The 13,243-nt window shown below is 40.7% G+C and overlaps 1 protein-coding gene across 1 annotated transcript in view; it reads left to right on the top strand.

The window, feature by feature from the left end:
* Positions 1–11,371, top strand: part of LOC137372148 (signal transducer and activator of transcription 1-alpha/beta-like) — a 52,023-nt gene extending 40,652 nt beyond the window's left edge. Inside the window, exons 23-24 of the mRNA XM_068035648.1 lie at positions 3,694–3,796; positions 11,095–11,371. Coding sequence (XP_067891749.1) covers positions 3,694–3,796; positions 11,095–11,118 — 127 coding nt within the window. The 3' untranslated portion in view covers positions 11,119–11,371. The remainder of the gene's footprint in view (positions 1–3,693; positions 3,797–11,094) is intronic.
* Positions 11,372–13,243: the final 1,872 nt, after the last annotated feature.

Here is a 13,243-nt window from a genome sequence, read left to right as displayed (position 1 = left end):
CACTGCTGCCACTGTGCACTGATGGTAGAGGGAGTGAATGTTGAAGGTGGTGGATGAGGTGCCAATCAAGTGGGCTGCTTTGTCCTGGATGGTATTGAGCTTCTTGAGTGGTGTTCGTGCCTCACATAAGAACATAAGATGTAGGAGCAGGAGTAGGCCATTTGGCCATTCAATAAGATCATGGCTGATCTTGTCCAAGCAAGTGGAGAGTAATCCATCACACTGACTTGTGCCTTGTAGATGGTGGACAGATTTTGGGGAGTTGGGACATGGGTTACTTGCTGCAGAATTCTCAGCCTCTGACCTGCTCTTTGTAGCCACTATATTGTGTGGCTGGTCCAGTTCAGTTTCTCGTTAATGTAACCCCCAGGATGTTAGTGGATTTCAGCTCTGGTAATGCTGTTGAATGTCAAGGGGAGATGGTTGGATTCTCTTGTTGGAGATGGTCATTGCCTGGCACTTGCATGGCATAAATGTTATTTGCCACTCATCAGCCCAAGCCTGAATATTGTTCAGGTCTTGCTGCATATGGAGATGGGCTGCTTCAGTATCTGAGGAGCTGCGAATGGTACTGAACATCATACAATCATCAGCGAACATCCACACTTCTGACCATTATGATGGAGGGAGGGTCATTGATGAAGCAGCTGAAGATGGTTGGGCATAGGATACTACCCTGAGGAACTCCTGCAGTGATGTCCTGGGACTGAGATGATTGGCCTCGGCTTGATGGTAGAGTGAGGGATATGGTGAGCTATGAGGTCACAGATTGTGGTTTAATACAATTCTGCTGCTGATGGTTTACAGTGTCTCATGGATGCCCAGTTTTTAGCTGCTAGATCTGTTTTGAATCTATCCCATTTAGTACAATGGTAGTGCCAACATGATGGAGTGTTTCCTCAGCGTGAAGTCTCCAAAAGAACTGTGTGGTGGTCACTGCTACCAATACACTCATGGACAGATGTATCTGCAACAGGTAGATTGGTGAGGACAAGGTCTAGTCGGCTTTTCCCTTGCATTTGTTCTTTCACCACCTGCTGTAGGCCCAATCTGACAGAATTGTATTTCAGGACTTGGCCAGCTCACTCAGTAGTGGTGCTACTAGGTAGTGTACGTTGAAGTCCCTCACCTGAGTGCATTCTGTGCCCTTGCTAACCTCTGTGCTTCCAAGTGGTGGTTAACATGAAAGAGTATTTAATCACCAGTTGAGGGAGGGCAGGAATTTGCTCATGTTTGCTCTGATGCCATGAGACTTCATGAGGTCCAGAGACTATATTGAGGACTCTCCGAGCCATTGCCTCCTGTCGTGAGTCTATCTTGCTGGTGGAACAGGACATGCCTAGGGATGATAGAATCATATCTTTCAAATAACATCCCAAACTCCTCTGAGTATGACTTTGTCAGGCTGTTGCTTAACTAGTCTTGGGACAGCTCTCCCAATTTTGGCGCAAGTTCCCAGATGTTGGTGAGGAGGTATTTGCAGAGTCAATGGACTGGGTGTGTCTTTGTGTCCAAATCTGATGCCTTGCTTGATGTGTGGTCGGTTTGGTTTTATTCTTTGACTTTGTTGTAGTAGTTTGGTACAACTGAGTGGCTTGCTTGGCCATTTCAGAGGGCAGTTAAGAGTCAACCACATTGCAGTGGGTCTGGAGTCACTAATAAGCCAGAACGGGTAATCAAGTTGGCTGATTTCCTTCCCTAACGGGCATTGATGAGCCAGCTGGCTTTTTTATGACATCTGGTGACATGGTCACCATTACTGATGCTAGCTTTTTATTCCAGATTTTTGATTTAATTAACTGAATTTCAATTTCCTAGTGCCTTGGTGTGATTTGAACTCTGGGGGTGCTTGTGCATAATTAGTCCAGGCCTCTGATTTGTAACCCAGGAACATACCCATTATGCCCAGAGTGAGGTACAGTCTGTTATAAGCTAGATGCATTCACTTCCCATTAGGTCAGTGTAGTACAATGTATGGTATTGAGTTATGTTGATTGGAAGGATCCTATGATTAATGACCAGACTCTGCTGAGTTAGATGATCTGGGCTCGGGTTGCAGTAGGAGTGCCGCATTGGCTATCATGTCCATGAATATGAAGGAAAAGTTGTAAGGATTCTTGCACCCAATTACTGTTCAGTGACTTCTGGTGGAACATGCACTGTGACTGTCAAATAAGTCATAGTCGTTTACAGCACAGAAGAAGGCCATTTGGCCCATCAAGTCCATGCTGACTCTCCTCAACTGTGCTGTGAGTCCCACTTCCTTGCTCGATCCCCGTAGCCCTGCAAGTCTATTTCTCAGCTGGCCATCCAACTTCCTCTTCAAGTCATTGATTGTGTCTCTCTCTGCTTCCAATACCCTTGTGGGTAGTGAACCCCAGGTCATTGCCACCTACTGCATTTGAAAAAAACTGCTTCCTCATATTCCCCCTGCATCTTTTGCACAAAACTTCTGATCTGTGTCCTAGTCCTTGTGCCATTTGTTAATGGGAACAGATTTTCCTTGTCTAACTTAATGAAGCCGGTCATAATCTTATACAACTCTACTAAATCTTCACACCCCCCACCGCCCAAAACCCCCAATCTCCTTTGTTCTAAGGAGAACGAACCCAGTTTTTCCAACCTAACTTGTAACTAAAATCCTCAATTCCTGGAACCATTCTAGTAAATCTCCTCTGCAGCCTCTCGAGGACCCTCACATCCTTCCTGAAGTGTGGTGACCAGAACTGGAAACAACATTCCAGTTGGGGCCTAACCAGAGCTTCATAAAAGTTCAGCATAACTTCCCTGCTTTTGTATTCAATGCCTCTATTTATAACGCCCAAGATTCCATATGCTTTACTAACCACACTCTCAATGTGTCCTGTCACCTTCAAAGATCTATGCACAAGCACCCCCAGGGTCCCTCAGTTCTTGCACACACTTTAGAACTGTGCCATTAAGTATATATTGCCTCTCTGTATTCCTTCTGCCAAAATGCATCATCTCTCACTTGTTGGTATTAAATTCCACTTCTGCCACTTCTCTGCCTATCTGTGTCCTGTTGCAGGCAATTCATATCATCCTCACTGTGTCGCACCTTCAAGTTTGGTGTCATCAGTAAACTGAAATTCTACTCTGTATTTCAAGATCCAAGCCATTTATATTTCTATCAAAAAAAAAGCAGTGGTCCCAGCACTGACACTTTGGGAATGCCACTGTCTACCATTCACTTGTCTGAAAAGCAACCAATTAATGATGGTAGTCAGATGAATCGTCTTTGTTCCCCACTAAATAGCCTGGTGGCATTTGTTGTTGAGGTTGTTGTGAGGAAGGACTGCTCCAATAAAATGCTAGAAAGCTGCTGGCTCTCTGAAACTTTGCAGTAATATGAGCCCATGAGGAGGCAAGAGTACTGGGTTGGAGACCATAGGATTAGTTAATACCTCGTGCAGAAATGACAAATGATTTAATCAAAAGGGCAGCTTTGCTTGCTATTTAAATAAAGCACCTGCTCAGCAATTTGCCAAAGCACAGATGCTTTAAAGAGGAACTTACTGTTGTGTTAGTTTAAACCATACTTCACTGTCCCTTTTTTAAACTTGATTTTAAATTCAAGGCACAATCTAAATGCAAGTTATTCATTCTTTCCTTCCTCTCACTTGATAAACCTTTTGAATAAAACTGATTGTAAATTGTTATCTATATTTTCAGTCACCCCTCTAGACTGCAGTCAACAGAAAATCTTCTACCTATGTCTGTGGAAGATTTTGGTGAATTGGAGAGACACCTAAGTCCATCAGAAATTGACACTGTGGTAAGTTTTTAAAATCTGAGTGGCTGTGTTTCTTGTAAATTGTACTTGATCAAAACTATAGTCAGACTTATTGATGTATATTATTACAAGTGCAGTAGTTTACTCTATGGCTAGTGTGTGTTCTTTAATGAAAGTTCCTCATTAATCATTCAACTTCAAAATACTAGTTTTATACAGTAAAGACTAGCAGAACTCATTGCCTAAAAATGGTGCATGCACAAAATACATAAGTCTTCAGTTTATGCCTGTGGCCCTGATTCATGAGGTTTAATTATGGATATATGGATAGATGAAACTTAAAAATGGTGTAAGACCTTGCATGATTGGTGGAATAACTTACTTTGCTTTTTTCTCTATCACAAGATAATTTAATATGGGCCAAATGGCCTTTCTCCTTTGTATTCATCTAAACAGAAAAATGCTAAAGTCCCCCTACTGAACTCCATTGTAGCACCCAGTTTGTATTCCACAAATTGATTTCTCTTTTGTGAAGAATTCCCTGAAAGCAGTCCTAAAAGTAGCCTTTGTCCCCATATTCTCCTGCAGTGAAAAGTAAGAATCCAGTTTTTCCATTCCCTTAACAATCTTGTATACTTAAATAAGATCACTTCTTGACATCCTCTTTTCTGAGAAGGCCAAGTTCCTTCAATATGTCTATATAAATATGATTCCTGACGTCATGGATCATCCTCCTGGCTTCTCAGTAGATTGCCTCCAGCATTCGGGTATCTTCTTAATTTCTTGGGACCAGAGCTGGATGCCGTATTCCAGATGCGGCCTGACCAAACCCTATAAAGTTTGACCACCAGCACCTCTGAACTTTATTCAACCATTATTATAGTTTAACCTGCTATCGTTTAACTTACCCATACTTGACATTGATTGGTGCTTTTCGTTGGTTTCAGGGAACTAAGTCTCATGAGAATGAGGAACTGTAAGAAATCAGTATAAGTAAAGATTAAGTCTAGAGAAATTAAGTGGCGACAAATCCCTTTGACCTGATCATCTGCATCCTAGGGTTTTAACGAGGTAGCTGCGAGATAGTGGATGCATTAGTTTTGATCTTCCAGAATTCCTTTAGTATGTAGAGCAGTTCCCAAGGGTTGGAAGGTAACAAACATAACCCTGCTATTTAAGAAGGAGAGAGAAAATGGGGAACTATAGGCCAGTTAGCCTAATATCAGTAGTTTGAAAAATGCTAGAATCTATTATTTGGGATATGGTAATAGGGCACTTGGAAAATCATAATTTGATAAAGTGGAGTCAACATGGATTTATAAAAGGCAAGTAATGTTTGACAAATGAGAGTTTTTTTTGAGGAGGTAACTAGTAGGATGGATAAGGGGGAACCAGTGGATGTAGTGTATTTGGATTTTCAGAAAGCATTTGATAAGGTGCCACACAAGAGCTTATTACACAAAATTAGGACTCATGGTATTGGGGTAATATAGTAGCATGGATTGAGGATTGGTTATTGGACAGAAAGTAGAGTAGGAATTCAGCACATTTTCGGGTTGGCAGGCTGTAACTAGCGGGGTAACGCAAAGATTAGTACCCAAGCCTCAGCTATTTACAGTCTATAGTAATTATTTAGATCATGGGACTGAGTGTAACGTGTCCAAGTTTGCTGACTATACAAAGTTAAGCTGGAAAGTAAGTTAGGAGGATGCAAAGAGGCTGCAGAGGGATCTAGACAGGTTGGGTGAGTGGGCATGAACATGGCAGATGGAATACAATGTGGTGAAGTTATCCACTTGGGAGGGGGAATAAAAAAGCTAATTTTTTGTTTTGAATGATGGACTGGGAAATGTTTGCATTCAGAGGGACCTGGGTGTCCTTGTACATGAATCACAAAGTTAATGTGCAGGTACAGCAGGCAATTGGGAAGACAAATGGCGTGTTAGCTTTTGTTACAAAGGGATTGAAGCATAAGAGTAAAGAAGTCTTGCTACAGTTATACAAGGCCTGAAATATTGTGTGCAGTTTTGGTCTCCTTACCTAATGAAGGACATCCTTCCCCTCGAGAGAGTGCGACAAAGTTTACTGCACTGGTTCCTGGGATGACCAGATTGTCCTATGAGGAGAGATTGAGTAGACTAGGCCTATATTCCCTGGATTTTAGAAGAATTAGAGATGATCTAATTGAAACATATAAAATTCTTAAGGGGATTGACAGGGTAGATGCTGAGGAAATGCTTCCTTTGGTTGGGGAATCTAAACATGGGTTCATAGAATAAGCGCTATTTAGGACAGAGAGAAGTTTCTTCCCTCGCCAAAGGGTTGAGAATCTTGAATTCTCTACCCGAGAGAGCTGTGGATGCTCTGTCATTGAGTATATTCAAGAAACAGGCCAATAGATTTTTGGGTACAAAAGAGAATTAGAGGATATGAGAATATGAGGAGGTGGAGAATCAGCCATGATCTTTGCTGAATGGTGGAATAGACTCAGAGGGCCAAATGGCCTACTCTAGCTCCTATTTTTATGGTTGGTCATGTTAAGTACCAAGTCCATCAAGACTCGGGTTTCTTTCAGCTTCATACTTGCCTATTTCAACACTATTCAGAGTGCATGTATTGCCTACTTTTTTTATCTTGCTATGTGCAGTACTTTTTATTTGTTTGTATTAAATTTCATCTGCCATTACTCTCCGTATTTCTGTTTTCCAACTCATTCTGTATGCCTGGAGTGTTGGCTGGAAATTTAAACCAAATAAGGCAACATCCAAAAATGCAGCTTATCTTTTCTTTCAGCCACTTGTATACCAATCTAATTGTGTTAACTGTCACCCAATTTGTTATTTTTTTAAAGTCTCATAACAGTCCAGTTCTTTTTGAGTAGTTTCTTGATTTTATTGAATCCATAATCATGCTGATTAGTCTAGCCTAATATGCTAGATTTTAAGTGGTAGGTGGATGCTCGCTGCAAATCCAGTGTATTCAGTTGAACTTTTGTGAACTTTGTGCTGATCAAGTTGATGGATGTTTGTATTGGGAATGGGAAATTCCATTTGAGATATCTATTGGCACAGTTCACAGTCCTATATTCCATAGGGGATCACTAGGTTATCAATTTTTTTTCCATCTTGCCAAAATTCAGAATTTTTGTTTTATTAAAACATCACATCTGTATATAGTATTTTCCTTTGGGTACTTGATATTGTCTTTAGAAGTTGGCTAAGGATTGCTGGGATTGTCAGCATTTTCAGGAGTCCTCTCTAAACACAAGATTGAAAACCACTTCTACTTAGTCCTAGAAATGTGACTTCCAAAACCAGCCACCCTTTAGTCTTGTTAGATTTCCAACTAAGAATAGCATGGACGAGTGCTCACTAGAAATAAATTGTCATTTCCCTATAGGGCACAGGTCAATCTTTTCACACTGAACTTAAATATGGGTTCCAGAGCTGAAAGATCACTGCTAAACTTGTTGCAGCATTCCATTTTATCCATCTAATTGGATTGGAAACCATCTTATAATTGGTTTTGGATGCAAGTGCTAAGACACCAAGTATTTACCACATTAATGGATGCAGAACAGCATGACTTTGCTCTAACCTCCAAGCACACTACTTAACTAGTCAGTCATGGAGAGATACAGCACCATCTCATTCACCTGTGGCCCTTTTGAATGAGATTGCCAACTGGAGATGGTTTTATACTGTAGGCCCAAGCCCAGTAGAACCTCAGTTGACACGGTTCAATCTCATTTCATATGACTATTACAGGCAAGAGCCTCTGAGTGCACCAGATATGATTGGAACCTAGGTCACCAAAGTGGAAAAACCAGTAGCTAACCCATTGTCACATTAAATAAACTTGATGGAGCAGAAAGGGTAAATGGGGAGGTGGTAAAGGCTTTAAACTAGTAAGTTGAGGGGAGGGTCTACAAGAAATGTAAGCAGCCTAAATGTAAACAAAACAGGGAATGAGAGCATAGGAAAGAATAAAGTAAGGAAAAACATTAATGGCAAGGGAATAAATAGTTACAGGAGTCTAAAAGGGTGGTTAAACATGAGGAAATCCTATTAAAAATACACTGTCTAATAAAATAGGGGAGCTGGAGGTAATGTATTGGGAAGAACCATACATAAGATTACTGGAACATGGCTACAGAAAGATCAGGACTGGGAAGTAGGGTATAACATTTTTTAGAAACAATAAAGGAGGTGGAGTAGCTGTGCTTATTGGGGATAACAATAGCTGTGTCCATTTTCTACTGTTATTGTCAGGTCAAAAATGGAATCCATATGGATAGATAAAAGATAATGTATCAATCACACTACAGACCACCTAATAATGCAAGGGAGGTGTAAAAAGAAATATATCGATAAATTAGGGAATTGAGTTTTAAAAAAAAACCCATAAAATAATGAGGATTTCAACTAGCCTTATATTAATTGGATAGAGAAAGTGGGTAAAAGGGATAAGGGAATGGAGTTCCTACAACATGTACAGGTCTCCTTTCTAACCCAATATGTAAAAAGCCCAACAAGAGAAGATTCGCTAGTGGATCTAGTAATGAGGAATGAACCAGAGCGGATAAGAGAAGTAAAAGTAAAGACACGTCTAGGCAATAGTGACCATAATATTTATGATGGAGAAGGACGTGACAAAAAGCAGGTTAATAGATTGGAGAAAAGCAGATTGAGGGACTGGGAATATAACTTGAGAAAATAAAATGGGCAACAATATTGACGAAGTGATGTAGAGCAACAATGGGAAACATTTAAAACTGTGTTCAGTAGGGTGCAGGAAAAATATATTCTGCGAAAAGGCAAGAACAAAACAAATATTAGTGAGATTCCTGAATGAAGACAAAGGAGCAATTGAGGGTTAGGAAAGAGGTGCACAAAGTACATGGACTGCAGAGGAGAGGAGTGCATGATAAAAGAATACCAAGAGATTGGAACAGAAGTCATAAAAGCAACTAGGAAGGCAAAGAGGAACTATGAAATTAAATTATCAAGGAGCATAATAGTAAAATATTTTACTGGCACATCAATAAAAAAGGATGGGATGGGAATAGGGATGGAATAGACAAGGTTATACCACAGGTAATGATAGAGAGGTGACAAATACTATATAATTATTTTGCTTCAATATTTACCAGGGCATTAGGACATTAGACGTGACATTGAATGATGAGATAAGTAATGAGTTAAATGTATTTAAAATCAAAAAAGGGATGTATTGAATAAACTAAAACTGAGGATAAAGCTGCTGGTGCAGATGGCTTGCATCCACGCATTATAGCAGATTTAATAATTTGTTAGAAAAAGGTGTAGGGCAAGAGGACTGGCAAAGAGCTAATGTAATTCCTATATTTAAGAAGGGGGCAGAACATGCCCACAGTTATAGAGCTTATCAGATAATAGACAAATTAATAAGGTCAGAATGTGGAGTCAGTTACAAGTGGCTAGCTGGCTTCAAAACAGAATGATGCATGACAGTGGCCAAAGCTCAGCCTGCAGCTCATCGACTCTGAGCCGAAGTTCCTTGAGCTGCAGACACTACTGGTGTCCACCAGGTCCCACATGCTACAGCTGCAATACATCACCTGCCCTCTCCATTTTATTTTATTTAACTAGTGTTTCAAGTTTTGAAATGTCTCAACTATTGAGAGCTATATTAAGTAGTTTAACTAGTTGAGCTATAAATTCACTACAGTATCTTTACCTTCCTGGTCATAGTTTTAATCTACTACCCTAGTTTAGAGAAAAATAACGTAAAAACTCACCAACCAGTCACCTAACTGCTCAATTAAATAATATCTCTAGACCTTACTCTCAGGTCTTGCTTCCTCTCTGGGACTGCTGCTTGTTTAAGAGAACAGCACTACTTCCCTCTACTGTATCAAATTCTCTACCCAAATTCCTGAGTTAAGTACTCTGTAGACATGTAATCCATCCAAGTGGACATCGTGCTCCAAGGAAGAGAAAGGGATAGACAAAGGTTTGGTTTGATTTTGATCAGTCACACTGCCACTAACAGTCTGGCCAGGGCAAATGGTGGAAGATATATCTAGATGGGAAAGCTTTGTTTAGGGAGTAGGTGTCACCATCCCTCAGCTGGTCAAGGTCATGATATCAGTGCAATCATTCGCAGAACTCTTGGATGGCAAGGGCCTTATTCGCATGTGAACGTTCTAAAGAGAGATGCAGAGTGGGCTAGTGATAGCTGAGCTCCTAATGGAGTCCAGAGCCAGTACTGAGAGGGGAGAGTTGGATGGGGAGGAGATTAGCACCCAGTGGGTGCAGTAGAAGGGGGAAGTCGGCAAGAGAGCAGGATGGGCACTTGGGTTTTTTGCTTGTAAGGAGGCACTGATGAGTACCTTGATGTGCCTGTCGGAGGATGCCGAGAGGCATGGAGGGAAGTTGTAGGCTTAACCAAGGATTCATGCCTGGGATAGTGGCAGGAGAGTAGGTAGGTTGAGTGCTGTAGGGTTGGAGAAGGATTTTAGGGAGAAGACTACCTAAAAGGGAGAAATGAAAGGAGGCATGACAACAGGAGAGGGGAGTCTGGGAGGGGTAAAGAAAAAGGAAATTTAAAAAATGGAACTAGAAGTGATGGTCTCTGGTCTAGAGCTGCAGCCAAAGCATGCATGTGAATGAATGTAGGGAAAACTCAAGTTTTATATAGGCCTGGTTATATAGCAATTATTAGCATACATCTATCCTTGTAGTAAATGGGGAATAGGGACAATAGGAGGGAGCCCAAAGTTAAAGTCAAGGGTCATATGGTGGGATAAAGTAAGTAGGGCAAAGTCAACATGGAGCATCGATGAACTCTTGTCCAAGTTTGGAGATGGGTGTAGTGAGCGGGTGAAGTCCAGAAGATATTTGAAGGATTGAGTAGAAAGTGCAGGAGGTATCCTTACACATTAGTGTGATTGTTTCTCTAAGTGCAAGGGGGCAGTGTAGTAGCATACTTTATGCAGCACTGGTATTTGGTTAGGCATATAGGACTGCCGTAGGGACCACAGAAGGCAAAAATGTTTAGGCATGAAGTCTAGTGACTGTTGAAGGAAAAGATGGCTTGTAAATCTCGGCTCCTGCTGGAAGTATTATCTGCAAGCTCCATAATTATTTCTTTTGGACTCTAAGTTAGTACATGATTTTCTAATGGATGTACCAGTTCTAGTGTAGACACTGTTGAAGGGTATATTGAGAATCTTTGTAAGAGTGCTTTTAAAAAGGCATTTGGTATGAAGCAATATTAGAATTGTTTTGAATTTTTTTTAAAATGATCCAATTCAATGAGTATCTACTAATCATTTTTGTTTTTTTTTTATATACAAGATGTGCTCAGCCTATCCAAATTAACGAAGAGTGTTCTTCATACCTTTTGGCCCTACAAGTTGTAACATGAGATTCTATGACATTTGGAGTTTGCTACACCAAGCCCAAAACAGATCCTGTTGCATTGTAAATAGTGACCTATTTTTGGTATGAATGTTAAGAATAAAGCAGTTACTACCTGGTTGTAATGTTTTAATTACACTTAGAATACTTGCATTTTTGTATGACTTGCTTGAACTGTGTATGAAATACTATTAAATTTAGCTGTTCAATGAGATATGAATATTTTTTAATGTAAACATTTCAAATTACACAAGATCTCTTCAACTTTATTCTTGGTTGCCCTTGCTCCCCCACAATCTCCTTGATTCCACTGCTCTAGATCCTCTAGCTCTAATAACTGGTACATTTAAGTCCAAACTACACCTTCAAGCTTAAAAGTTACCTGGGCAGAGTCCACTACTAATCCACCTCTGTCCTGGCCCCTATGCTAGCTGCTAATGTTAACATTTCTCGATCCTCACATGCTATCCCCCTCCCTTTTTCAAGTATGTCAGCAAGCCCTCAAAAACCCATCCTTAACTCTTCTGCCTTCAAGTCCTTGAACGTGCTGCCAATCAATGCCTGTCTTTTCTGCAAATTCATGTTTAACCCTTTCCAATCAGGTTTTTGCCACAACAGTGCAACAGCCCTAATCAAAGTCACAAATGACATGCTGTATGACTTGCTGTGGTGCACTATCCCTCCTCATCCTTCCTGAGCCCTCTGCAGGCTTGACAATGTTAATCACACTATAGTCTCCTTCCTCTCCTCCACTGTCCAGTTAAGTAGGATTGCCTTCACCTGGTTCCACTCTTGTCTACTCTGTCATAGCCAGACAATCTCCTATAATGGTTTCTTTTCCCACTGTATCACCAAGTTCCTCAAGCATCTATCCATAACCCTCTCCTATTTTGGATTAACAAACTGCACCTCAGTATCATCCATGAAATCAGGTTCCTCATGTAAGTTGACAACACCCAGCTCTAACTCACTACCACCTCTCTATACCCGTTTCACTGTTGGCAGACTGCTCAGATATCCAGTCCTGCATAAGCTACAATTTCCTCCAATTAAGCACAGGGAAGACCAAAGCCATTGTCTTTAGCCCCTACCACAATTTCATCACTTTCCTTAGCCACTGTCAAGCTGAACCAGACTTTCAAAACCTCAGCATTATATTTGACTCTCGGCTGCACTTCTGATCCCATATAATTTCTGCCAACTTGTACCTCCGCAATTCACTCATCTCCATCCTGCCTCAGCTTTTGTAACCTCCAGACTTTACTATTCCAGTGCTCTCCTGGCCAGCTTCCCAATTGCTATCCTCCATAAACCTGAGCTCATCCGAAACTCTGCTGCTCATATTGTAACCCACATCAAGTCACATATCCATCACCCTTTTGCGCTCACACACATTCGCTCATGGGTACTCTTAACACAATTTTAAAATTCTTAACCTGTTCAGATCCTTCAATCCTTGATTTCTACAACTTTGAACTGTTGTGCATTCCAACTCCCACCACTGACTGCTGTTAATTCCTTAGCTCTAAATTCCACCCCCCAGCCAACACATATCTTGCTTCTTTTAAGTCCCTCCTTAAAACAAAACTTTAGGTCACCTGTCTGAATATCTCCTCCTTTGATCATCAACTTTTGGTTGATTGTGTACCTGTGAAGTGTCTTAGGTTTTCCTACAATAAAAGTGCTATATAAATGCAAATTATTGTACTTTATCTGGACAAATTCCTCTTTCATATTTTTCTCTGATTTGAAGCAGCACAAGAATGCTTGCATTTTTATTGCAAATTGATAACACTTTATTTTGGCCCTATTTCTGTTTACATTAGCAACTCTTGGCAAAGTGATAGAGCCATGTTTTAATATTGAGCAGTACTTTGTGGCAGAACTTTCAGCACCAGATGACAAATGCAAAAAGCCCTGCTTAGATAGTTGTGAGCCAATTAGGTGATAATGAATACAAAGTCATAAGCTGTGCACAGTGTTTTTTTTCCATAAGTCACACACTAAGGCCCTACCCCAAGCCAACAGGTGAGAATAGTTTTTATTTGTTTTTGGGATGTGGTTGTCAGCCAGCATTTAGTGCCCA

Source organism: Heterodontus francisci, chromosome 7 (genome assembly GCF_036365525.1).
Source record: "Heterodontus francisci isolate sHetFra1 chromosome 7, sHetFra1.hap1, whole genome shotgun sequence".
In the NCBI taxonomy this organism is placed as follows: domain Eukaryota; kingdom Metazoa; phylum Chordata; class Chondrichthyes; order Heterodontiformes; family Heterodontidae; genus Heterodontus; species Heterodontus francisci.
This window is presented reverse-complemented; position numbering and strand designations above follow the sequence as displayed.